We start from the raw sequence: 24,608 nt of genomic DNA, 5'->3' as shown, positions 1-24,608 counted from the left end.
GAAAGACTGATTTGTCGTGATTCTTCATACTCATGTTTTATATGCAAATTCCAAGCGACACGACAGGGAGACAGAGAGAGAGAGAGAGAAAGATAATTGATAATTGTAGTTTATTAATGTCAAAAGTAAAGTAAGTAATCAAACAATTGAAATTAAACTTGTCAAATTCTTATGAACGTAGTGAAAAATAGGATCAAAAAGTAAAGGGGTAAGCTAAAATTGTTCCATATTATTTCAAGTCTGTGGGTTAAAGGTTCGTGTAAATACTTAGCCTAGTTTTAAATTTATTAAAACATGAAATTGTTAGTTAATATATCTCCCATCTCTTTCTTAGGCTCTTTCGAAACCCAATCTTAAATTTTCCTTGACTTTTCTTATTAATTTTTGCATTTTATTTATTAGATTGACTATTTCATAAAAAGTCCTTGATGTCTAGCCCCTCTCTAACTCGACGTCTCTGACTATAATACTTTTTAGATGCAAAATTTTTTCATATGCAATTGCAATTCTAATTGATGCTTAAGCAAATCAATCAAAATCATTTGACATGGCATTATTATATTGATTATATGCATTTGGTCAGTGGGCGTGGTCACTATTTGCATGCTACTTATCAACGAGTTTATTTTAAATCTTAATTTTATTATCAACTTACATTATTTATACAACCAGCTAACCCACTTACCCATAAAACCCATTTACCCCTCTACAGATACAATGCTTTCCATATCGACATGGCTCTCATATCGACATGATCATCTATGTTCTCAGTGTAAGCTCCATTCACACCGCCAAAACGAAAATAGTTGCAAATCTGATTTTGGGCCATGTTAAAAGAATTAGCCTGGCATGATTTCATAGATGTTTCCTTGGCAAATATGCTATAAAAATAAGAATTTATAATATAGTTTGAATAAAATTCTATACAATTTACCCAGTTTTGGCGAATTCCACTAGCAGAGATGTCATACGTTTCATTACTGCAGCATCTTCCGAATCTCTGGGAAAATCTGGAATCAAAACTGGCGTACGGAGTGTATGCAGGCAGTCGTCCATGTGTACGGAACCAACTTCATACTCAATGCCTTGGGTAAAGTAGACGGAGAAGGCTTTCGCTCCACGGTATTCATAGCTATAGATGGACATGGGATTATCATCCAAATTGGCATATGAAGCATATGAAGCAGCTGCCACATAGAGTGGGTAATGGAAATTGAAGTCTCCCACTATTTCGGCCAGACGAATGAGCGTCTCATTGTTGAATTCGCGAACTTGAATGTCATATAAATTGAGTATTTCTGTTACCACTTGTGGAGGTGTACCTTCTGGTAGATTCAAGGCAAGAGCAAAACGCTCCAAAAAGTTTTCATTGAATTCCATTAACCATTTGGGTATATCCAGTATCCTTAGAAGAAATATGGAGCCTTCGCCGGCTCTTGAAGTGCTACCCAAGAGCCAAGGAATCTGTTGAATGCGTCCTGCCAAATGCGATTCGACGGGATCTTCGATAAAGAAGGCTTCGGGAGAGGATTTCTCTACAACTGGTCGATAATTCATAATGGGCTGATTGTCCCAGGTCTTAAGGATATCTCCACTGTAAAGCAATGCATAGGCATCCACTTTACGTAGAGCTTCAGCCAATGCCTGAGTGGTTAAAGTATTTGCATCTTTTATTTGGAGATGCTCTGCCAATTTTTGTGCTTGTGCAAGGGGATCCTTTAGAATCCTCATAAAGGCAGCAAAAGCTGTGCCACTAAAGGACATGGCTTTTTGGAAAAGATTCTTGGAATTCTCACTTAACAAATGATAATGTGTAGAAATGCCCCCAGCACTATGACCAAAGATGGTCACCGAATTGGCATCTCCACCAAAGGAGGAAATATGTTTTTGTACCCACTGCAAAGCCAAGCGTTGATCCTTTAAGCCAAAATTTCCAGGCATATGTTCATCGCCAGTGCTTAAAAAGCCTAGAGAAAATCACAGAGAGATAGTATTGAACAGATTACTGGGATTACCAGGAGTGAATTACTCACCAAAAGGTCCTAGACGATAGTTAATGGTAACTAATATAATCGCTTCGGAATCCATTAGATACTCTGGTCCACTAACTGTGGGATAGGCTGTGCCACTTATAAATCCTCCAGAGTGTATGTAAACCATTACGGGCAACGATTCACTGCCACGTTTTCCTGCCTTGGGCCTATAGACATTCAGATACAGGCAATCTTCCTCGCCACGTACATCCCAGTCATGAACAAAATAATTTCTCTGCAGGCAACCATCTCTTGGGACACTGGCATCCAATATTCCCTGCCAGGGCATAGCTGGCAGAGGATTCTAAAAGGACATTTAGCTGCAATACAGATTAACAATTTATTGTAGCTTACCTTCAATCTGAGATCACCAATAGGCGGCTGGGCAAAGGGTATGCCCATAAATGCCTCAAAGTCCTTTGATTCCTCGTAGCCACGTAGCTGTGTTCCTTTTAAGCAACCCATATCCTTGAGGCACACATTAAGATCTGCTGTAGAGACTATGGTCCAAAAGAGACAAAGTCTCAGTCCCAAGTAAGCTAAACGCTTCATCTTCACTTCAACTGACTGAGAATAATTGATAAAACGATTCATTTATAGATCTTTCGATTGTCCAATTGCATGTGAATAAGCTAAAAGGTGGGCGTCACACTTACAATTAGATGTTGACATAGAGATCTCTATCAAATGAAATTTAATATTTAGTTGCTAAACAATTTCATCTATCAATTTTGGGTACTCTTGACCAAAATGATGCCCTAGGATTTCTAGTCAATAGTGAAACCAATTTAAATGTATGCCAAAATAAATATCCCTTTCAATTTGAGGCGTTGGGTTATTATTAAACATTCAATTCATAATATATGTCCTTCTAATCCCGCCAGTAAAGACTGGCGCCCTTCATGGTAATCAATTAAGGATTCCTTTTTATAAATCGTACTTAAAATACAAATAGAACCATTTTAACTAAGTGTATCAAGTTGATTTGATTGTTTGGATAGGCCTTCCGTTTAATAAATAGAATTGACTAAATGTGATGGGCGTGGTTGTCATTTTAGCTGATTGTTTAGTAAGTTACCATACTTCCACCCTATTAATGAAACGTTATCAACTATTATTATCCAATTGGTTGAGTGAACTTGAGGTACTCTTCTCATTTTCTGCCTTTGATTTTCCACTTTATGAATCTATCTTTCAAAAATTTATTTATAACTGTAGGAAGTCGTCAGTTGATCCACCAATAAAACCATCTCCATGTATATGGACCATAACAGGTAAAGGCGAGCGCCTTCCATATAAGTGCACACAACGTTAAATCATCATCTTCTGGAGTCTGTATAAACATGGTCAGAAGGAACACAAATTTGGTCCTTCTTTTATTTAATAGATTGAATGGCACGGGTTGATTTGTTAGCTTAACTACTTGCTGTTTGGGAAGCACAAAGTTGGCTAAAAAGTCACTTAAGCCACTTTAATGAGTGTTGTACATATGTACATATATATCCTGAAAATATTTTAGAACTTATAATCATTCATACTTCCTTTTGAAGAAAATACCTAAAAAAATTTGTCTGAATTCACAATTCAGAGAAATCAATAATTTTCAGAGTCGAATTGTCTTTTTTTGTGAACTGATGGTTAAAATATTTATTTTAGCTTATGTCCTCATGTTTCATCTGACAAATACATCCATAGTTTGACTTTGTCACTTGGAAATTGGTTACTGACTCTCAAGTAAAAACCACCCCTACGATATTCGAAATGATGATAGTCACAAAAGCTATCTCGTCCTTCGGCAAAGACATAACGTGTGCAATTTCGCATGTGGGGAAGAAAGTTGGTTCTTCTACAAAGAAATTTAAAATAACTAGCCTTAAATGTAATAATGGGATAACTTACCCGTTCCTGGCAAAGGTGACAAAATAATCGACAAACGATGTAATTAACTTGGCATCCGTAGAATTTTTTTTAAAATCGGGGAAAAAAAGGGGACTACGGAATAAATACAGCAAATCATCGCCATGAACAACTCCATAACTCCTTGAAAGTTTTGCATTAGCATAAATCGAGGCATAACTATGAGGGCCCCTATAATTGAAGTTGTAGATATAGATAGGGTCATCTCCGGATCGAACATAATATCTGACAGTCTTATATAGGGGATAATTGAAGTGTCTGTCCGTCATCCACTGGGAACACAGAAAAAAAAGTGAAAGAAACTCATGATATGTGGAATTCTCTTACATGTAATAATCCATCTACAGTTTGGGACTCCAATTCGTGTATATTGTTAAGGTATTCTTCTATGAGGGTCCTTGTTTTTTCATCTTGATCGGCGTCATTGTACTTACTTGAAAATTCAGTTAACTTTTTTAGTAAATCATGGAATTGCAAATTGAATTGATAACGCAATTCGAAATTTTCGTAAATTTTAACCACACGCACAGCTCCGTCAGAGGGAACGGATCCCAAGAGCCAAGGCACTTTTATATAGTTTCCCTGTTCCATAAGAAGTTCGGGCTCTGCCGTTAGGAAGGCGTCCTGATTTGCTGATTCTATGACTGGACGATAGATGTGCAAAGGATCTGCGTCCCAATATTTGAAGCCATCTCCTGCATTTACCAAAACGTCTGCATCAACGTATTTAAGGGCATCTGTGAGTTCTGCTTCACTCATATTATTTGCATTTGGAATACGGCAAAATTCTGCAACGTTTCGGGCTTGTTCCAGAGGGTTTCGGTTAATGGCAGTTGGAGCAATCGCCGTGCCACTCATGCTAATTACTCTGTGGAAAAGACCCGCAGACATGTTGCTCATTAAATGCAAATGGGTGGCAATTCCATCTATACCATGACCGAATAAGGTCACTTTCTGTTGATCGCCCCCGTAGTAGTGTATATTATCCTGGACCCACTTCAATGCCATGTTCTGATCTTTGAGACCAAAATTACCAGGCATGTTCCCATCACCAGTGGAAAGGAAACCTTAGAGGGCGGAAAAACAAATTGCTGACTTAAAACGTAAACTATGCTAAAATTGCAGTCAATATCCGTCTGTAACTATAACCTTATACATACATAACAAAAACATTGTAAGTAAATAAATCAAAAATTACTTAAGACACTAAAGATTTGGGTATACATATATACTTGAAGTACTTTTTCTGAATATAAACAGCTTTAACGCAAAATTTTATATCAGTATCTCTTACTTTGAGTTTGGAAGAAGGGGAAATTGGGGCTAATTCGAGCCATTTTAGTTTATGCATCTTTACTGGGTGCATGTTTAGAATATTTGGCATCTTCTTTACCATGTTTTCCCAAAAATAGAGCACAAAATGTAAAACGTTAAAAGGTATGGGGTTAGTAACCCTACCTACCTTTATATAACTAAACATGGATTGTTAATTGATGAATTGTAATATCCCAATGTTGTCGATCTTATTAAAATAAGATTTGTAGTGATCGTGAACTTATTTCCTAACACAAGCCCTTTCCACTCAAAACTGTCTGCAATGGCAATGAAAAACATACCAAAAACTCCCACTCTATAGGACACTGTAACCAAGATTACAGCTTGTGAGTCCATAAAATACTCTGGACCACTGACTAAAGGACCAGCTGATCCACCAATGAAACCACCTCCGTGTATATAGACCATGACAGGCAAAGGCGATTCCGACAAAGGCTGTAAAATGAAGTCTTTCTAATTGTCTGGTTTGATTTTAAATGTCTGGCCGACTTACCATTGGTCTGTAGACATTTAAGTATAGACAATCTTCTTCTCCATATACTTTTGGTGTAGATAAAAGATAATTTTTGTTTATGCAATCTGGTTTGGGTTTACTGGCATCCGATGTTCCAAAAAGCTTGCCCATTCTCCGAGGTCTCTAGAACAGACAACAAGAAAATGAAATTTCATGATTTGTTTCCGAGAAATAAATTGGGTAATAGAAGCCTCACATAAAACTCACTTCAAATCTCAGATCTCCTAATGGTGGTAATGCATAAGGTATACCCAAAAAGGCTTGAAATTCTAGCGTTTGGTAACCTTTCATGTAAGTGCCCCTGAAGCAGCCGCTATAGGGACTACACACCGTTAAAATATCATCATCGGACAATGAGATTGATGCCAAGCAGAGACAGAGATAAACAATGATAAAATGTGATTTAAACATGCTTGAGAAAAGCAGTCCAAATTAAGGCTTCTTTTGCCGAATTGGTTCAGTGTGGTTAGGGTCTCGAAAGTGTGATCTAAACTGTTTGCGGTTCGAGAGTTTAGTGTTCTTCTCGAAGAGGCTAATCAGTTAGTTAAGCCATTAAATTCGGCATTCGTCACATGTATTGGCTTGATTATTTTACCTATGCTTATATAATTTTTCCATATAAGTTTTTGAATAAAATCTTACGTTTTTCATAAAAATCCGGGCCGGGACAAACTAGCGCGGAAAGGTTTGTAAACCCTTGCTGTTTCCAGAAAAAAATTACGTACAATTTTAGGCAATTTCGATATAATAAATTTCGTTTTCATTAAATTTGGCACAGTTATTAAGGGGCGTTTCCACCTCGTGTTATAAAAAAATTCGATTTTTTTTTGCATTTTTGGATAGATATACATATGTTTCAAGAATACTGTGTGAAAATTTTAAGTTGAAATCTGTAAAATGATGAAAGTTATCGGCCGTTAAGTGGAGCGATGTCAAGCGCGCTGTGTCGTAGCGCAAATTTTCAAACACGTTTTTCTCAAAACTACATTTTTAGAGCTCATGGAAGTCCTACAGGGCGAAAAAATTAACCAATCGCTATGAAATTTTGTACACATGTTCTTTAGGATATTGTTCAGCGCTGGTAGTAGAATTGGCTATCCTTTTTTCCCAATCCTACTACCAGCGTTGCGGAAAAGTGTCTAGATTAAGAAAAAGTTCATTTTTCATTTTTGGATTCAGACTTCATTCATGCGAACGGTAGGTCTTCCATAAGGACTTCCCGCCCTCTGGTTAATAGCTAGCTTTGGGCTGTTTGTTATCTCTTGGAATGACACTTGGCAATATCAGATCACACTGGGGCTCCTTAAAACATAACTGACTGGAATATCGACCTGAATAAGTATAATTTGTTTTCAATAGAAATCTATAAAGAAATGTGGAATCCTAGTAAAGGAATTTATTTTAAGTATGGTATATCCTACATGGTTAACTATTTCGTATAAAATAACTTCTAGGAAGCGAATCTCTTTTCCCAGGGTTAATATTTGATGTACAATAACACCCAGCCACTGCTAACAATAAGTGCTCTTAGAACCTTTATTCATGGATAATTTCCTTCTTATGTCAATTTTAAGTATCCTTATTTACAATTAAGCGGATTTGAATAATCTAGCTTCTAATGATCAAGTTCTTAAGAGTTGTCTCTGGTTAATTTTGGACAAATATCATATGCTTGACTCTGATAGTACTAGCCTTAATTTAAAATACAAGATTATAGTTAAAAAACGCTTTATTTATTATTGACTATTGATAATTTCTTCTTGCTTTTGCAGAGGATACATAAAAGCTTTGTCTGTATTCACACGCCAGAGAAGTCAATGAACTGATGGACGAAATTTGCAGAAATGTAATATTATTTTGTTAGCAAACCTCCTCATGATTCATCCAACAAATACTTCCAAAGTTTAATTTTATCACTCGGAAATTGGTTGCTAACTCTCAAATCAAAACCACCTGTTCGATGGTCATATTGAAATTCATGATAGTCACAAAAGCTATCGCGTTCTTCGGCAAAGACATAACGTGTGCATTGACGCAAGTGGGGGTAAATGTCGGGTGCTCTACAAAGACAAATTTATGAAATGTGAAATTAAGTTTAACATTGGAATAACTCACCCGTTTCTGGCAAAAGTAACAAAATAATTAACAAACGATTTAATCAACTTTTCTTCCGTAGAACGTTTTGCAAAATCGGGGAAGAAACGGGGATTACGGAATAAATAGAGCAAATCATCGCCATGAACAACTCCATAACTCCTTGAAAGCTTTGCATCAGCATAAATCGAGGCGTAACTATAAGGGCCTCTATAATTGAAGTTGTATATGTAGATAGGATCATCTCCTGATCGTACATGATATCTGACAGTTTTATAGAGGGGATAATTAAAATGTCTGTCCGTCATCCACTGGAAAAGCACAAAAATGAAAGAAAGCCCTTTTATGTGAGACTAACTTACATTTAAGAAACCATCCACAGTTTGGGAATCCAATTTGCGTGTATCATTAAGGTATTCTTCTCTGAGGATCGCTATTTTTTGATTTGGATTAACATACTTACTTGAAAATTCAGTTAACTTTTTTAGTAAATCATGGAATTCTAAATTGAATTGATAACGCAATTCGAAATTTTCGTAAATTTTAACCACACGCACAGCTCCGTCAGAGGGAACGGATCCCAAGAGCCAAGGCACTTTTATATAGTTTCCCTGTTCCATAAGAAGTTCGGGGTCTGCCGTTAAGAAGGCATCCTGGTTACTTGATTCTATGACTGGACGATAGATGTGCAAAGGATCTGCGTCCCAATATTTGAAGCCATCTCCTGCATTTACCAAAACGTCTGCATCAACGTATTTAAGGGCGTCTGTGAGTTCTGCTTCACTCATATTATTAGCATTTGGAATACGGCAAAATTCTGCAACGTTTCGGGCTTGTTCCAGAGGGTTTCGGTTAATGGCAGTTGGAGCAATCGCCGTGCCACTCATGCTAATCACTCTGTGGAAAAGACCCACAGATGCTCGACTCAATAAATGCAAATGGGTGGCAATTCCATCTATACCATGACCGAATAAGGTCACTTTCTGTTGATCGCCCCCGTAGTAGTATATATTATCCTGGACCCACTTCAATGCCATGGTCTGATCCTTGAGACCAAAATTACCAGGCATGTTCCCATCACCAGTGGAAAGGAAACCTAAGATGGAAAGGAAATAATGTGTTGATTTAAATGCAAATTCAACTATGCTAAAATTGCAGTCTTTGTCCGTCATAATACTATCGATTAATTGTTACACAAAATAAAGTATAAAATGTATGAATATCTCATTTATCACCATTTGCCCCCATACCAAGGTAAACGTTTTAGTTGATCGTGATAAAAATCGGTTAAAATGAGATATCTATTTCGACATTTAAGCAGCTTGAGCACGGGCTTTCCCCAAATGAACCTAACACTTTCTGCAAGGATACACTAATTTCGATGTGAATAACATACCAAAAACTCCCACTCTATAGGACACTGTGACCAAGATTACAGCTTGGGAATCCATAAAATACTCTGGCCCACTGACTGAAGGACCAGCTGATCCACCAATGAAACCACCTCCATGTATATAGACCATGACAGGCAAAGGCGATTCCGACAAAGGCTGTAAAATGAAGTCTTTCTAATTGTCTGGTTTCATTTTAAATGTCTGGCCGACTTACCATTGGTCTGTAGACATTTAAGTAGAGACAATCTTCTTCTCCATATACTTTTGGTGTAGATAAAAGATAATTTTTGTTTATGCAATCTGGTTTGGGTTTACTGGCATCCGATGTTCCAAAAAGTTTGCCCATTCTTCGAGGTTTCTAGAACAGACAACAAGAAAATGAAATTGCATGATTTGTTTCGGAGAAATAAATTGGATAATAGAATCCTCATAAGAAACTCACTTCAAATCTCAGATCTCCTAAAGGTGGTACGGCATAGGGAATCCCCATAAATGCTTGAAATTGTTCCCCTTGATAGCCTTTCATATAAGTGCCCCTGTAGCAGCCGCCATGTGGCGCACAAACGGTTAAAATATCGTCATAGGACACTGAGATTGATGCCAAGCAGAGACAGAGATAAACAATGATGAAGGGTGAATAGAACATGGTTGAGAAAACCAATCCAAATAAGGGCTTCTTCTGCCGAATAGATTGGGAGTGGTTAAGGTCTCAAAGTTCTTAGCTCAACTATTTGCTGTTCGAAAAGCAATTTGGTCTTTTATCCCGAAGAGGCTAATCAGTTAGTTAAGCCACGAAATTCTCTATTCGTCACATGTATTAGCCAGATTAACTATTTGCTTATATAATGATTATGTTTAAACTTGCTTAATTAAATCTTACAATTAGATAAGTAGAACTCTATAACTCGATTTTCACCAATGCCATAATTATAAAAATTTAGTAGAACAAACAATTTGTGAATAGTGAATTTGTTAATGACTTCAATTAAAATTAATCCGTTTCATTTTGCTGCCATGCATTCTTAACGCTAATTACTAACGCTAATAAATTACTTTTAAATGGTTGACCTTTGTTGCAAGTTATTAGACTACTTAAACAATTACAAATTAAAATTTGCTATGCCTTTTTCCCCCCCCCTCGTAAAATATATTTAAAAAAAAAGGTTTTTCTTTCGGACTATGGCCTCATTTCTGAGCAATCTTAAATAAGAATTTGGAAGTCTTTAAAATAAATAATATTCTGTCCAAATGTCACTAAAAAGGTTCCTAACAACTTAACATGGTTTTGTGTATTCATTTTATGCGTTATATAACATTTTGTAATCTTTCAAATATATGCAAAACACTGGCCATATAATCGAGGACCCTTCGTGAAAATATGACACAAATATTCTACTTCCATAATTTTTCTATAACTTCTATATTTCTTTGGTCAGCATTTTCATAAACGAATAGGATCTCTGTAAATAATTTCTTTGTTTCGTTGTCTTAATAAGTGTCGGGAAAATTATTTCTTTCTACAGATTACCAGACTAAGATTCAAGCAGAACGAAAGCAAATTAGTTTTTATAAACTCTTAATTTTTTATAATTTATTTTACTATTTATTATAGAATTATATTACTATCTAAGCATAAGATTCATCTTTCCTCCAATAAATATAACCAGAACTTAACGTTATTAGTTGGAAATTGGTTTCTAATATTCACTTTAAAACCATCATCACCATCATCATTTTCAAACGCATGATATTCACAGAAGCCTTCGGGTTCAGGGCCAAAAATGCTTTGTGAGCAAGGACTCAAAGCAGGATGATTGTGGATTTCTCTGCAAAGACAAGGAGATGGATATTAAATGTTAGGTAAAACAATTTCAACTTTTAAGACAACTCACCCGTTTCTGGCAAACTCAATGAAATATGCCACAAACTGTGTGATCAACCTGGCTTCTTTAGATTCTTTGTTGAAATCGGGGAAGAACCGGGGACTGCGGAACAAATAAATCAAATCGTCGCCATGAACAGGTCCATAACTTCTAGAGAGACTTGAATTGGCATAAATCGAGGCGTAACTAACAGGTCCGTTATATTTGAAGTTGTACATATGGACACGATTTACTCCCGATCGAACATAAGCTCTAACTGCTTTATAGAGGGGATGCTTGAAATGTCTGTCAGTCATTAACTGAAAAAAAGAATAATGAAACAAATTCGTTATACATGAGTTTTCTCTCCACTTACATTTAAAAATCCATTCACTGTTTGGACGTCCAATTCACTATTATCATTGAAATAATGTTTTATAAGGAGTCTTGTTTTTTCATCTTTTTGCTCTTCATTGAACTGACTTGGAAATTCGACCGACTGCTTTAATAAATTATGGAAATCCGAATTAAACTTATAACGCAAGTCGGGATTCTCGTTGATATTGATTGTACGCACAGCTCCCTCTGAGTCTACGGTTCCCAGGAGCCATGGCACTTTTAGATAGCTTCCGTTTTCCAAAGTGACTTCAGGTTCATCGGTTAAAAAAGGCGCCCTGCGAGTTTTCTTCTATAACCGGACGAAAAACGTACAAGGGATCTGCCCCCCAATATTTAAAGCCGTCTTCTGCGTTAACCAAAGTTTCTACATCAACGGTTTTTAGTGCGTCCATAAGTTGTACTGTATTAATAGTGTCTGCATTATCGATTCGACAGAGTTCTGCAACTTTTCGGGCTTGTTCCAGTGGATTTCGGTTAATGGCAATCGGAACATTCGCCGTGCCACTCAGGCTAATCACTCTGTGGAAGAGGCCCACAGAATTTCGATTTAACAAATGCAAATGGGTGGAAACCCCGTCTATACCATGACCAAATAAGGTCACTTTGCCCTTATCGCCCCCGTAAGCGTGAATATTATCTCTGACCCACTTCAATGCCAAAAGCTGATCTTTGAGAGCATAATTACCAGGCATGTTCTCATCACCAGTGGAAAGGTAACCTAAGGAGGAAGAAAAGGAGTCCTTCTAAAGTATAAGTAAGTAATATACATATAAGAGGGATCGACTAGAATACTCATACAATTTATATGTCTATGCGATGTGGTTAAGACTTTTGGCTATAATGTACACTAAATTGCCCTATAACTCCTAATCTGTACTAAAATAATTCACTAATCCACATGACAGACATAAGTAATACTATATTAAACAACATACCCAAGACTCCGAGTCTATAAGCCACTGTGACCAAGATTACAGCTTGCGAGTCCATAAAATACTCTGGCCCACTGACTGAAGGACCAGCTGATCCACCAATGAAACCACCTCCATGTATATAGACCATGACAGGTAATGGCAAATGCGATAAAGGCTGAAGAATGAAAGCTTTTTAATCTTCTGTTATCATTTTATCTTCATCTTGCCGACTTACCATTGGTCTGTAGATATTCAAATAGAGACAATCTTCATCTCCGGATATTGTTGGTGTTGCTGAGAGATAATCCTTGTGTATGCAATCCGGTTTTGGCTTACTGGCATCAACTGTGTCGGGATTCTTTCCCGCCCTTCGTGGGCTCTAAAAATGAATATATAATTAGAAGACCATAGAGAAAGAGTCATTTCCATCTAAAACTTACATCAAATCTGAGATCTCCTAAGGGTGGTATGGCATAAGGAATGCCCAAAAAGGCTTGGAATTGCTGCGATTGAAAGCCTTCCATATAAGTGCCCCTGAAGCAACCGCTATATGACGCACACGCCGTTAATTCATCATCTTCTGGAAGCTGTCCAAGGATACTCACTGAGACCGACGCCAGGCAAAGACCGAGGTAAATAACGATCAATCGTGATATAAACATGGTCAAAAGAAAACCAATTTCGGGTCTTCTTTTATTAAATAGATTGAATGGTATGGGTCGGGTTGTTGGCTTAACTACTTCATTTGTGGGAAGCACTTTCGCCTTTTATTCCAATGGGGCTAAGAAGTTACTTAAGCCATAAAATTGACCATTCGTCACAAGATTATGAAACATTATTACATAAATCTTGTATAACAATAAAAAAATTTAATATTTAAGTCTCGATTTTTATCACCAATATCATTGTAATGATTTTTCAAATTTTGTTTTTTCTGAAAATCTAGTATTCTCTATTTTATATTAAATATCTTTCTCTAAAAAGATTATCCATCTTCAATTGTAAGTATATGTATTAACACTTAATCCTTTTATAACGTTAATCATTTTTAAATGCTTGACCTTTATTGCAGTTTCAAAACTTATTTACATATCATAGTAATTATCTATATCAAGAGAATTTAATACCTATAACCGTAGCAGGAATATATATGTAAATATTATAATGGCGAAGTTTCTGGGTAATCGGAAATAGAAAGTTAGAAACAGAAGTTAATTTGCCCTATTTTGACTTGCAAATATCATTTCAAAAGTACAGAATTATCTTTCCTATGTTCCTGTTTGGAATAGATTCATAGAGTCCAGCCATTTGGCATTCAAACTATTTAGTTTAATGAAACAGCTTTGCATGTCTTTCTTAATACATTTATGTTTGCCCCATAACCAGAGTCATGACTTCAATATTCCATTCTTGTACTGATTTTTCCAATTTTTACATGGACTAATTTCATTTGGGTGAAAATGGGGCAAGTTGCATCTCCCTAATGCAAAGCAACATAGTAGATCATTCCAAAGAAAGCAAGGCAGAAGTCCATGATTTATTATACTATTGAAAATAAAACTATATAATCGTCTTAACATAAGTATTAGTTTTTGGAACCACTAAACGAGACAGTTACAAAAGGAATCGGGTTCTGCGTCAAAAACTTTTACTGTGGATGTTTGCGACAGTTTCCATTGGGAAGAATGCTGGATGCTCTACAAGAACAGAGACATAATAAAAGATTTGAAATTTACAGTCAAGGACTACAACTTACCCAATCCTTGCAAAAGAAGCAACCATGACACTTTGTATCGATTTCCTAATTCAACATCCCTCGGGTCTATTTTTCTATGACCGCACTATGGCTGTAGTGCTGATGGGGATCTACTATCTAATAAATGTGTAAAGAAATCTCCTTAAAGATTTGAAATCTTCTTCACTCATAGTTCCTGCATTTGCAATATCGGAAACTTCTGCAACGTTTAGAGCTTAATCCAGAGGGTTTTGTGGTGCGACTCATGCAAATGGCTCTACGGAAGAGACCCTTAAAACTGCGATTCAATAAACTCAAATGGGTGGCAATTCCATTAAAACTTTGACCTAATAAGGTCACTTTTTGGCTACTTAATAAGTATAAACATATATTATTTCTGAACCACGTTAATGCCAAATTCTGGTCTTTGAGACCAAAATTACCAGGCATATTGTGATCATCAGTGGAAAGGAAACCTAAGACGGTAAGAGAATATTTTGAAGTAAATAATCAAAATTTATATTAAATAACATACCCAAAACTCCCACTCTATTAGCCACTGTGACCAAGATTACAGCTTGTGAATTCATAAAATACTCTGGACCACTGCTTGAAGGATCAGCTGATCCACCAAAGAATCCACTTCCATGTATATAGACCATGACGGGCAAACGCGAATCTATGAAAAAGAAACGAAGTTAAGATGACATTTCAAATGTCTTGATTACTTACCACTGGTCTGCAGGCATTTCAATAGAGACAATCCTCTTCTCCGGATATTGGTGTTATAGGTAGGAGATAATATTTTTTCATCCAATCTGGCTGTTCTTACTAGGATCAGTTACTCTGTCAGTCCTTGGCATCCTTCGGGGCTCCAAAATCAATATAATCGTTGCGAAGTTACATGAATCTACTCTCGGGAATGTTTGAATTATTCACTATAAATTCATTTTATTTTTAGCAGCTATTGATTGTCAAAGAAAAGACCAATTGGAATGACCTTTATCATACTATTAAGGCCAAAAAAAAAATTATCTCTTACCTAGTCCAAAAATATACGGATAAGAGGATTGTCTTTATTCAAATGTCTACAGACCAGAGCTGAGGACATCTGAAAAGTCAACAGATAATGAATGTGAGCTCATATTACAGCTTTGGTAGTCAGATGTTTTACCCGTAATGGTCTATATACATGGCAGTGGGTTCTTTAACGGGTCAACTGGTCCTTCAATCACTGGACCGGAGTATTTTATGGACACACAGTCAGTAATCTTGGTCACAATGGCTTTTAGACTGGGAGCATTGGGTATTTTATTTTCTTAGGTTTCCTGTCCACTGGAGATCACAATATGCCTGGTAGTTTTGGTCTCAAAGATCAGAATTTGGCTTTAAAATGGATCCAATGTAGCCAAGTTAATCAAAACGTTTGTAAAATATTTCGCAATTTCCTCCAGATTCAGATAACTTGCCATCTTATTGCCTTTTTTCATGCAGATATCGAATCGAAGTTCCCAATGGCATTTGTGCTTATATTGACTTAATTAAAACTAGTTCTTATTCTGATGGATTCAAGAGTTTTTAGAGGAAACAACGTGAGATGCACGACCATCAAAGCAAGTCTAACAAACTCCACCAAATAATACCTCAAACTTCCAATTGTTTCAAAAAAGGAAGTAATAAAATACCAGGTGGTAGACCTTGAAGAAATTGCAACTAAATCTCAATTTCATACTAAAATGGGAATTTTCTGCACAACATATTACAAAGTTTTTATATAAGTAAAACCAAATACTGACTTCAGCGGCCAATTGCATGCTATTTAAGAAGTAATGGTAATTACAGATGAGATCGTGGAACACTTTTGATAATTATGCAATGCATTCTTGGGTTAAAATGGTAAATTTAAGGTTTTTATATTTCAAGTTGACCTCGTCATCCTAATTTTTCGATTTTGAATATACATATGTATATACTTATATATACTTTTCCTATTTATACCCTGTGAACGAGGAAGAGTACATCACTGTCGCCTAGGATACATTATGATAAATATGTATGTATAAATATGTATGTAATATAAAACCGCATTAAATCGGTCAGATCTTCAAATAACATTTGTTATCAATGGGTTGCATATATATCATAACAGTTCGAATATCTGAAATAGTCTGCATTTATCATAATGGATGCAGTTTTGAGTGTACATTAAGGTAATTACCATGTATCTAATCCAAGCTATTTAGCTTAAAAGTAATTACATCGTAAGTTCTGGTTGGATTATCATAGAACGATCTTTTTTTATACAATGATATGAGGTCATCTATTCAATATTAAATTTCTACGGAAACAGATAAAATTTAGTTTGTGTTGAGCTTAAAATTTACTTTAAACAATGTAAGAATAAAAAAATATCATCATCATCATTAACAATCATTTTTAAATACTTGTGACGAATGCAAATTTTGTGGCTATCGAACTATAATGCTAAGCTGAACTGTTGCTAATCTTGTGTTCGCTCTCCGGCTAGAAATAAAAGGGGAAATCGGCTTACCAGGAACACATAGATGTGTCAAGTCCCTTACCCGAAGTTGTCCCGATAAGAAGCCCTACTTTGGATAACATGTTCAAGACACATTTGCCTGTGATTTACCTTTGTCTCTGCCTGATGATCCTTTCAGCGTTTGGCAGGCGCAATCGTCCGAGAGACAAAGAGTCTTTGTTAGTGTGTCCGCCATGTGGTTGCATCAAGGGCACTTATATGGATGGTTTTCAAACGCAAACATTTCACGCTTTCTTGGGAATCCCCTATGCCAAGCCACCATTAGGGCCACTAAGATTCAAGGTGAGTATTGATAAGGTTTCATTGGCAATTCTGATATGTGAGATTAACGAATGCTTTCATTTTTTCCTTTCTATTGTTAAGAGCCCCCAAAAAAAACCAAAATGGAATGATAACTATGATGCTACCAAGCTCAAAGCAGTATGCTTAAAAAAACTTGTCTTACCCGCTCCAGTGATACAAGGAGAAGAGGATTGTCTTTATTTAAATGTCTACAGGCCAGCGGTGAGGTCACAAGACATCTGAAGTGTCAACAAAAAGTAATCTAACTTCATTTTCCAGCTTTATTCGCCAGAACTTTTACCCGTAATGGTCTATATACATGGCGGTGGTTTCTTCAGTGGATCATATTCTCCCTTAACCTCTGGAGCGGAGTATTTCATGGATACCCAATCGGTAATCTTAGTAACAATCAGTTATAGATTGGGACCTTTGGGTATGGGTACTACACAAAACTTTCTGCTTCTTTATAAACCATATCCATTTCCTTAGGTTTTCTGTCCACTGCAGATGACAATATGCTTGGCAATTTTGGGCTAAAAGATCAGAATTTGGCATTGAAGTGGGTTCGCGAAAATATATTCGAGTTTGGTGGCGATAGTGAGTTGATAACCTTATTTGGTCATGGATTTGGCGGCATTGCCAGCCATTTGCATTTATTGAGTCCGATGTCTCGGGGCCTTTTCCATAGAGTGATTAGCATGAGTGGCACAGCGAATGCTCCTCATGCCATGACCAAATATCCACTGGCACAAGCTCGAAAAACTGCGGAATTGTGTGGAATTCCAAATGCGCACACTATAAGTACGGCCGAACTTACTGAGGCACTTAGAAACGTTGATGCAGAAACATTAATCAATGCAGAAGATGGTGTTAAATATTGGCGTGGTGATCCCTTTTCCGCCTACCGCCCAGTAGTAGAGCTTCATAGAAGGGACGCCTTTCTAACTGAAGATCCAGAAATCATTATGAAAGACGGTCACTATCCAAAAATACCTTGGCTTCTGGGAACCGTACCCAATGAGGGAGCCGTGCGTGTTGCCAATATTATTGAAAATGCCACATTATTCGATGCGTTCAATGCCCAATTTGATTATATTCTTGAAGATTTGTTGGAGTGGCCCAGTCGGTTTAGTAGAGAGCAGAAAAAGCAGAAGACAAGGCAGGTCGTAGATAGATACTTAAATGGTATTCATAAACTAACAAGAGACCGTCAAGGATACTTTATGGACGTAAGTGTAACCAAATTGATATATGTACGTACATGTTTTTATTCCAATATCTATTTTTACTAGATAATCACCGATAGAAATTTCAAACATCCCCTATATAAAGCCGTCAGAACGTTTACTGAAACAAATAATCCCATAGAAAATCGTTACTTTATGTACAATTTCAACTTCAGAGGTCTTGTTAGTTATTTCTCTGTTTATAGCTATGCAAATACGTCCCAAAATTATGGAGTCGTTCATGGCGATGATTTGATTTATTTGTTTCGTAGACATCTTGCATTTCCCGCATTTGATAGGCGGTCCCATGAGGCCAGGTTAATCGAATCGCTTGTCAAGTATTTCATAAATTTTGCCAAATTCGGGTAAGGTATCATAATAATCCTTTATCTCCTTTACCTAATGCCTTTCATATTACAGATATCCTGCCGATTTTCCCCAGCTCAGATATTGCACCCTACAAGTTTTAGACGAATGGCCCATAGAAATTTGTGATTATCATGAATTTGTCGACAGTGTATCTGATCGAAATGGATTTACAGTTCGAAAAAATTCCCATTATCGAAAAAAAGGAATATACATTTTGGATGGAACTATTAGAAGAGTATCATTAGAAGTATATAAGGTGTACAAACATCAAAGCTAACTCGTATAATAATTACTGCAGATAATTTTATAAAAATAAGCAATGAAGTTTATAAGACCAATAAAATTAGGTCATTGTGTGTGAAAATCGTGATTGCATAATTCTTGTTTCGAACCTAAAAGACTACAAAGCCGCTCCCATCTTCTTTCTTTGCATTTATTTTGATAGTGATGGGATAATGTTACATTATGTTGTCGAAAACATAATTATCCAACAAACGCCATTCGTTTGGGCCATTAGAAAAGTCAATAGATATAGCAATCAGCTATATAGATATATTGACATCAGTTACTGTGAAGATTTTTGACGATGCAATTCTTCAACTGTGGAAAAAGAGAGAGATTGTTCTATATTAGTTGTACTTTATATATATGTAGTTGTTATACTTTCCTTTGTGATCACGTATACGCATTGTTGCCTTATATGGGCTATTGGGGTAGACGTGGTCATATGAACTTTAAATTTTGTTTGAATATTTAGAGAGCTATACTTATCATATATACGAAGTTTTAGCTCGATATCTGCGTTATTCGACTTTATGCCACTTATTTTTCAGTGTCGCCCAGTGTACAGAATGACACTTGGATTGTTCAGTTTGGAGGGTGACAAGCATCTTAGCAACATAATTAGAAACAAATGTTGAGAGCTGTCTTCAGGTCAGGTCCTATATAAAGAGGGGCCTCGGGCTAGAGAGATCAGTATAAGAAACCCCCCTGGGAGCTCACCGTACAGTTCTGCAAAGAGAAAGTGCTAAAAACAATACAAGTAAAGGTGAGAAGTACGAAAGTGTAAGACATGATAATACGTAGTGCTAACGCCCCGACCTATGTATGGATTTTATATAATCAATCTAGGTATGTTCCTTCCATATGAATTAGAGCCACAAAATTTGTTATGTAGATCTGTGTAGTGGGTCACGCCCAAACTGTAAACTATTGCAATGAAAATTGGCACACTTACACTAATATCTGTCCTGCCTCTTTCTTAAAAACCGAATTGAAATAGCCCACTAATTGGGTCCAAAATGGCAGAGTTCTCCGATAGTGGCGCTTAAGTGCTCTTGAGGTTTAAATATTTGGTGCATGGCTTACTAAAGTTTGAGCTATCAGTTAATTAATGATGTATAATTTGCTTGGGATTTTTCTATTAATCATATTGAGATCTCTATTTTTCGGCTTTTTCAACTGCAGTGTTTCCAATGGAGAGAGAAACCAACAAGGACATGATCCTGATTTCTCGACTTTTTCAATTAAGAGCATTCGGATGACAAATGACCAACAAAAAGGTATAAATAAAGTTTCAAAGCAAAAGAATTTTAAAATTTTTGCTACGTTTAAATATACAATAAAGCATACAATAAAGAACTTACACATACATATATCTAACAACCCTTTGAAGGGCAAATATTTCTCAAATAGTTTGTTATATTTATTTATTCATTTGTACATTACTTGAAAAACAAATTAAACCATACAAATGTGATTAAAGTTAGTCAGGAAAGTTCACAAAATGAAGAGAATAATTTTAAACAAATAACCTTATACCTGATGTTGGATACCTCTCCCGATGGTGGCAGAATCTTTACAGGATTCGTTGGAGGACATTACAATTTACGACCAAATATTGCGAGTTATGTCAGCAATGTTATTGAACACTGAATCTCAAAGTTAGCCTTCGTTAATTTTGTTAGTCTTGTGACGAATGACAAATTAAATGGCTTAACTAACAGCTTAACAACTTAGGGATAAAAGGCAATACTTGTTTAGTTACTCTGCATAGTTGCGGTTACTCTGTTGAGACTCACAGCCCAAGTTTGGATTGGCCCCGATTTGGATTGCTTTTTTAAGAGATGCTTATGTTAAATTTATTCTTTTACTTTTGTCTGAGTCTTGTGTTTGTGTCAGCGTCAGTTAGAACCAAGCGAAGATCCGATGAACAGGATCCTTTGGTGTGCCCGCCAAGTGTTGGTTGCATCAGGGGCATTCTAATGGATGGTTATCAAACGGGAACATTTGAGGCATTCATGGGCATACCCTATGCCCTGCCACCTTTAGGAATACTGAGATTCCGAGTAAGTTTTCGTTTCACATTTAATATTTCTTTCCAATTCTGAAGATATAGAGATTCTTGAGTATTGGCTAGGTCAAGGTAAAGCTGTTTACTCATTTGTCATTTATCTTTGACACTCCCATTTTAGAGTCCCATAAGGATGGTCAGACTTCCTTTTGAAATTGATGGTACTGGTGCCAAACCAGATTGCATCCAAAAGAATAATCTTTTACCTAACTCAGTAATAGAAGGACATGAGGACTGTCTTTATTTAAATATTTACAGACCAGTGGTAAGTCCACCGGACATCTATAATCTAAAGATATGTCAATCATTGTCATTTTACAGCGACGTTTTGAACTGTTACCCGTAATGGTTTATTTACATGGCGGTGGTTTCGTTAGCGGGTCGGCCGGACCAGCAATCAGCGGACCTGAATATTTTATGGATACAGAGACGGTAATTTTAGTCACAGTGTCTTATAGATTGGGAGCTTTGGGTATGTTTAATATTTAAATGTTTTAGGTCATCAATCGATTGTTTCACTTTTCCTCATAGGTTTCCTCTCTACTGGAGATACCAATATGCCTGGTAATTATGGTCTCAAAGATCGTGACCTTATTTGGTCATGGTGCTGGTGCCGTTGCCGCACACTTGCATTTATTGAATCCCTACTCAAAGAATCTTTTCCAAAGCTTGATTACCATGAGCGGCACGGCCAATGTTCCATTTAGCATTACCAAGAATCCTTTGGCACAAACACGAAAAATTGCAGAACTATTAGGAGTCCCGAATGCAGATTGTTTAAGTACAGTAGAGCTTTCTGACCTCCTAAGAGATAACGATGTAACAACATTAATCAATGCCGGTGATAATCTTAAACATTGGGATGTAGATCCAGTAACCATTTACCGACCAGTCGTAGAACCTCCAGGAATCTTAGAGGCAATGGTTAGCGCTGATCCAGAAGTGCTAATGAGAGAAGCAAACTATGAAAAATGACCTTGGCTCCTGGGAACTGTCCCACAAGAAGGAGCTGTGCGTGTTGTCAACATTTTGGAAAATGCCACATTACTTTACCAGTTCAATGAGCGCTTCAATTCCTTATTTGAAAATATGTTGGAGTGGCCCAATCGGTTTACTGCAAGTGCGAAAAAGGACAAAACAGAATCAGTTGTAGTCGAATACCTTGAAGGAATTTACTTTCTAAACAATATCACCAAACAGGGTTTTATGGACGTAAGTATAAACAGACTCAGTATACATATATATAGACGGGTTCATTCCATATCCGTTTTTCACTAGTCGATTACCGACAGAGCTTTCAAGCATCCTCTCTATGAAGTCATTAAAAAATATGCTAGAAGCAAGGATGCACAGAGAATCCGTCAATACATGTACAGCTTCAATTATAAGGGTCCTATTAGTCATGCCTCCTTTTATACTAAAGCAAATGTGACCGGAAAATATGGAGTTGTTCATTCCGATGATTTGCTTTATTTGTTTCGTAGTCCTATTTTATTTCCCGATTTCGATAGGCTGTCCAATGAGGCAAAGGTGATCGAATCGTTTGTGAATTTATTTGTAAATTTTGCGAAATTCAGGTAAGTCGTCATAATGTCATAAATGCTTTGGAATCTTTCACTTACTGTTTTTCTTATTGCAGACATCCTGTAGACGTTCCGGTGACCGAATTTTGCTCCTCACAAGTTTTAAATTCACGGCCCAGTGGTATTTGTGATTATATTGAATTCGTGAACAGTGATTCGGATCCAGATGGATTTAAAGTACAGGTAAATTCAAAATTTCCAACCGAGAAAATACAATCATGGCAAGACATTTTAGAGGAAGCACCTTAATCAATAAAGCAAGTCATATAAACTGGACCAAAAATACCACTATCTAGTTGCATATGTTTAACTTAAAAAAATTATAGGCGCTAGACCTTGACGAAATTGCAGCAAAATCTCGATTTCACACTTTAAAGATGTAATGACAAACCAAAAGGTTTGCAAAGAATTAATTCCCAGGAAGGGCCTTTTAGGTATTCATACATATGTGTGTAAACAACAAACAGTCGAATCAATAAAGGCATGTCCGGCTGTCTGAGATCCAAAGGAGCCAGACTCCTGAACTGGTAGTCCCAATTAGGGGACTAGGTTTTGCCCAAACCTACCTTATGCTCCGTGTATGTGTATCCCTCTCGCACATCCAACGCTAAAGTACTACTTCGCGTCCGTGTTGCTGTTCCCTGTCGTTTTGATCATCATGGTGAAAAACGCTTCTTCGTTCGCGTACTTGGGGCCCAGCTGTAAAACGTCGTTGGTCTGTGTACAGATGGACCACTCCTAATTGGGAGCTCAATTAAGCACAGTATATCGTATTGGTCACTATGTGTACACCGGTCCGAAACTTCCAATGATGTTGAGTGTGACACAGGTGTCCGGCAAAGAGGCCCTGCCTCTTTTGGTGTTTCTTTGGCAGCCCCATTTTAACGCCCATGCATTGAAGTCCGAAGCTATGATGGTTCTGGCATCCTCCACTAGCCCATCAAGTATGCTGCAGAATTCGTTTATGTGAATGCTTGGTGCTATATAGCAGCTATAAACATATACTCCATTGTATCTCGCCCATAAGTATCCGTCCGCGCTATGCTAATTTTCCAGGTGTGTGCTATTGCTTCGAATTGCTTAATTCTAATTCTTAATTCTTAATAACTTAATCCTTGCTATTGGCGTGTTGCCCCGCTTAAGCCTTGCTTAAGCCAATCCTTTAAAGCGTGTTCCTTGCTGCCGCAATCAGGCACAGCTTGTATTTGCCGTTGATCGCCTTGCCTCCAAGCGCTAGTTTCACTGCCTATCTAAATCCCAGTCAAGAAATATGCCTTATTCGTCATTAAAAGGACTTGATTCCCTTGACCTTTTGTGTGTTATCCAGGAGAAAAAAGTCCTTAACGAACGGCTGTTGGGCTGAATGGAGTACTAGTGGTGGTGTCCTGGCTATCTTGCTGGCTTTGGCGAAACAATTGGTTTCGGTTAGGCACGATCCTGCAGCGATAAAGTTTGCCACCAGTGCAGAAGTGTTGGTGAAGGAGTCTCCAAAATCCGTGCCCCTGCCATGGGTGTAACCATCGGTGGATTTCTACTTCTGTGGCTGCCACCTGGAGTAGTAATTGTTTTATCAGCAAGTTTTCCAAACATATTTTTTACATTTTATACCTTCTTTACGCTGCGTCCGCTTTGTGGTTTGATGATTCTAAGATCATTTTGATGAGTCTGACAATGAGATTATAAAAATGCGCCTAAATGCATGCAACAACTATAGCTTCGACCTAACAGCACGCAACACTATAATCGATTATAATGTGAGCTTATGTTAAGCCATCAGCTGATTTATCGACTCTGTTATCGATCGATTACCAGCTGGTTAATTGCAATCAGCAGAGTAAAAAACGCTTCTAAGGTTGATTAAAACGCATGTGGAGAAAATTGAGAGAAAGTGAAGAATTTGGTCTAGCCGTTCGCCAGGTGAGTGGCCAGTATCCTGGCGACCTGCCCTGTTGGGCTCCCCTCTATTTTTAAGGGATTGTTGGGTCCTGTTTAGGCCCCGAGAAACGCGACAGCACTTGTAGTAAAAAAACACACTTTA

At 37.1% G+C, this 24,608-nt stretch overlaps 4 protein-coding genes, 3 long non-coding RNA genes and 1 pseudogene across 7 annotated transcripts; 3 read left to right on the top strand and 5 right to left on the bottom strand.

The window, feature by feature from the left end:
• Window positions 1-598: 598 nt before the first annotated feature.
• Jhedup (Juvenile hormone esterase duplication) lies at window positions 599-2,585 on the bottom strand. Its single transcript, XM_068291704.1, has 4 exons — window positions 2,388-2,585; window positions 2,034-2,337; window positions 935-1,967; window positions 599-881 (listed from the first exon to the last, which is right to left on the bottom strand). The coding sequence occupies exons 1-4, from the start codon at window positions 2,583-2,585 to the stop codon at window positions 707-709; spliced, it is 1,710 nt and encodes a 569-aa protein (XP_068147805.1). The 3' UTR covers window positions 599-706.
• A 1,073-nt stretch (window positions 2,586-3,658) lies between these two features.
• On the bottom strand, window positions 3,659-6,158 carry LOC137575675 (juvenile hormone esterase-like). The gene is made up of 6 exons (XM_068288308.1): window positions 6,007-6,158; window positions 5,779-5,922; window positions 5,567-5,720; window positions 4,278-5,017; window positions 3,933-4,222; window positions 3,659-3,879 (listed from the first exon to the last, which is right to left on the bottom strand). Exons 1-6 carry the CDS (start codon window positions 6,088-6,090, stop codon window positions 3,699-3,701), a joined length of 1,593 nt encoding a protein of 530 aa, XP_068144409.1. The 5' UTR covers window positions 6,091-6,158; the 3' UTR covers window positions 3,659-3,698.
• Window positions 6,159-8,246: 2,088 nt separating this feature from the next.
• Window positions 8,247-13,177, bottom strand: LOC137575702 (juvenile hormone esterase-like). Its single transcript, XM_068288336.1, has 8 exons — window positions 12,903-13,177; window positions 12,698-12,841; window positions 12,484-12,637; window positions 12,121-12,266; window positions 9,730-9,966; window positions 9,502-9,645; window positions 9,290-9,443; window positions 8,247-8,989 (listed from the first exon to the last, which is right to left on the bottom strand). Exons 1-8 carry the CDS (start codon window positions 13,122-13,124, stop codon window positions 8,247-8,249), a joined length of 1,944 nt encoding a protein of 647 aa, XP_068144437.1. The 5' UTR covers window positions 13,125-13,177.
• Window positions 13,178-13,979: 802 nt separating this feature from the next.
• LOC137576115 (uncharacterized) lies at window positions 13,980-14,450 on the bottom strand. Its single transcript, XR_011032268.1, has 2 exons — window positions 14,219-14,450; window positions 13,980-14,159 (listed from the first exon to the last, which is right to left on the bottom strand). It is a non-coding gene; the product is annotated as an uncharacterized lncRNA (long non-coding RNA).
• Window positions 14,451-15,064: 614 nt separating this feature from the next.
• Window positions 15,065-15,653, bottom strand: LOC137576116 (uncharacterized). The gene is made up of 3 exons (XR_011032269.1): window positions 15,372-15,653; window positions 15,240-15,308; window positions 15,065-15,107 (listed from the first exon to the last, which is right to left on the bottom strand). It is a non-coding gene; the product is annotated as an uncharacterized lncRNA (long non-coding RNA).
• A 1,172-nt stretch (window positions 15,654-16,825) lies between these two features.
• LOC137575701 (juvenile hormone esterase-like) lies at window positions 16,826-18,911 on the top strand. Its single transcript, XM_068288335.1, has 6 exons — window positions 16,826-17,039; window positions 17,121-17,261; window positions 17,319-17,472; window positions 17,529-18,268; window positions 18,332-18,630; window positions 18,686-18,911. Exons 1-6 carry the CDS (start codon window positions 16,863-16,865, stop codon window positions 18,909-18,911), a joined length of 1,737 nt encoding a protein of 578 aa, XP_068144436.1. The 5' UTR covers window positions 16,826-16,862.
• A 1,974-nt stretch (window positions 18,912-20,885) lies between these two features.
• Window positions 20,886-21,392, top strand: LOC137577364 (uncharacterized). Its single transcript, XR_011032406.1, has 3 exons — window positions 20,886-20,982; window positions 21,109-21,252; window positions 21,309-21,392. It is a non-coding gene; the product is annotated as an uncharacterized lncRNA (long non-coding RNA).
• A 12-nt stretch (window positions 21,393-21,404) lies between these two features.
• LOC137575700 (juvenile hormone esterase-like) lies at window positions 21,405-24,087 on the top strand (annotated as a pseudogene).
• The last annotated feature ends 521 nt before the right edge of the window (window positions 24,088-24,608 follow it).

This window comes from Drosophila tropicalis, unplaced genomic scaffold (assembly GCF_018151085.1).
Source record: "Drosophila tropicalis isolate 14030-0801.00 unplaced genomic scaffold, ASM1815108v1 contig_593, whole genome shotgun sequence".
Taxonomy (NCBI): domain Eukaryota; kingdom Metazoa; phylum Arthropoda; class Insecta; order Diptera; family Drosophilidae; genus Drosophila; species Drosophila tropicalis.
Note: the sequence above shows the minus strand (reverse complement) of the source record. Positions and strands in the feature narration are given on the sequence as shown.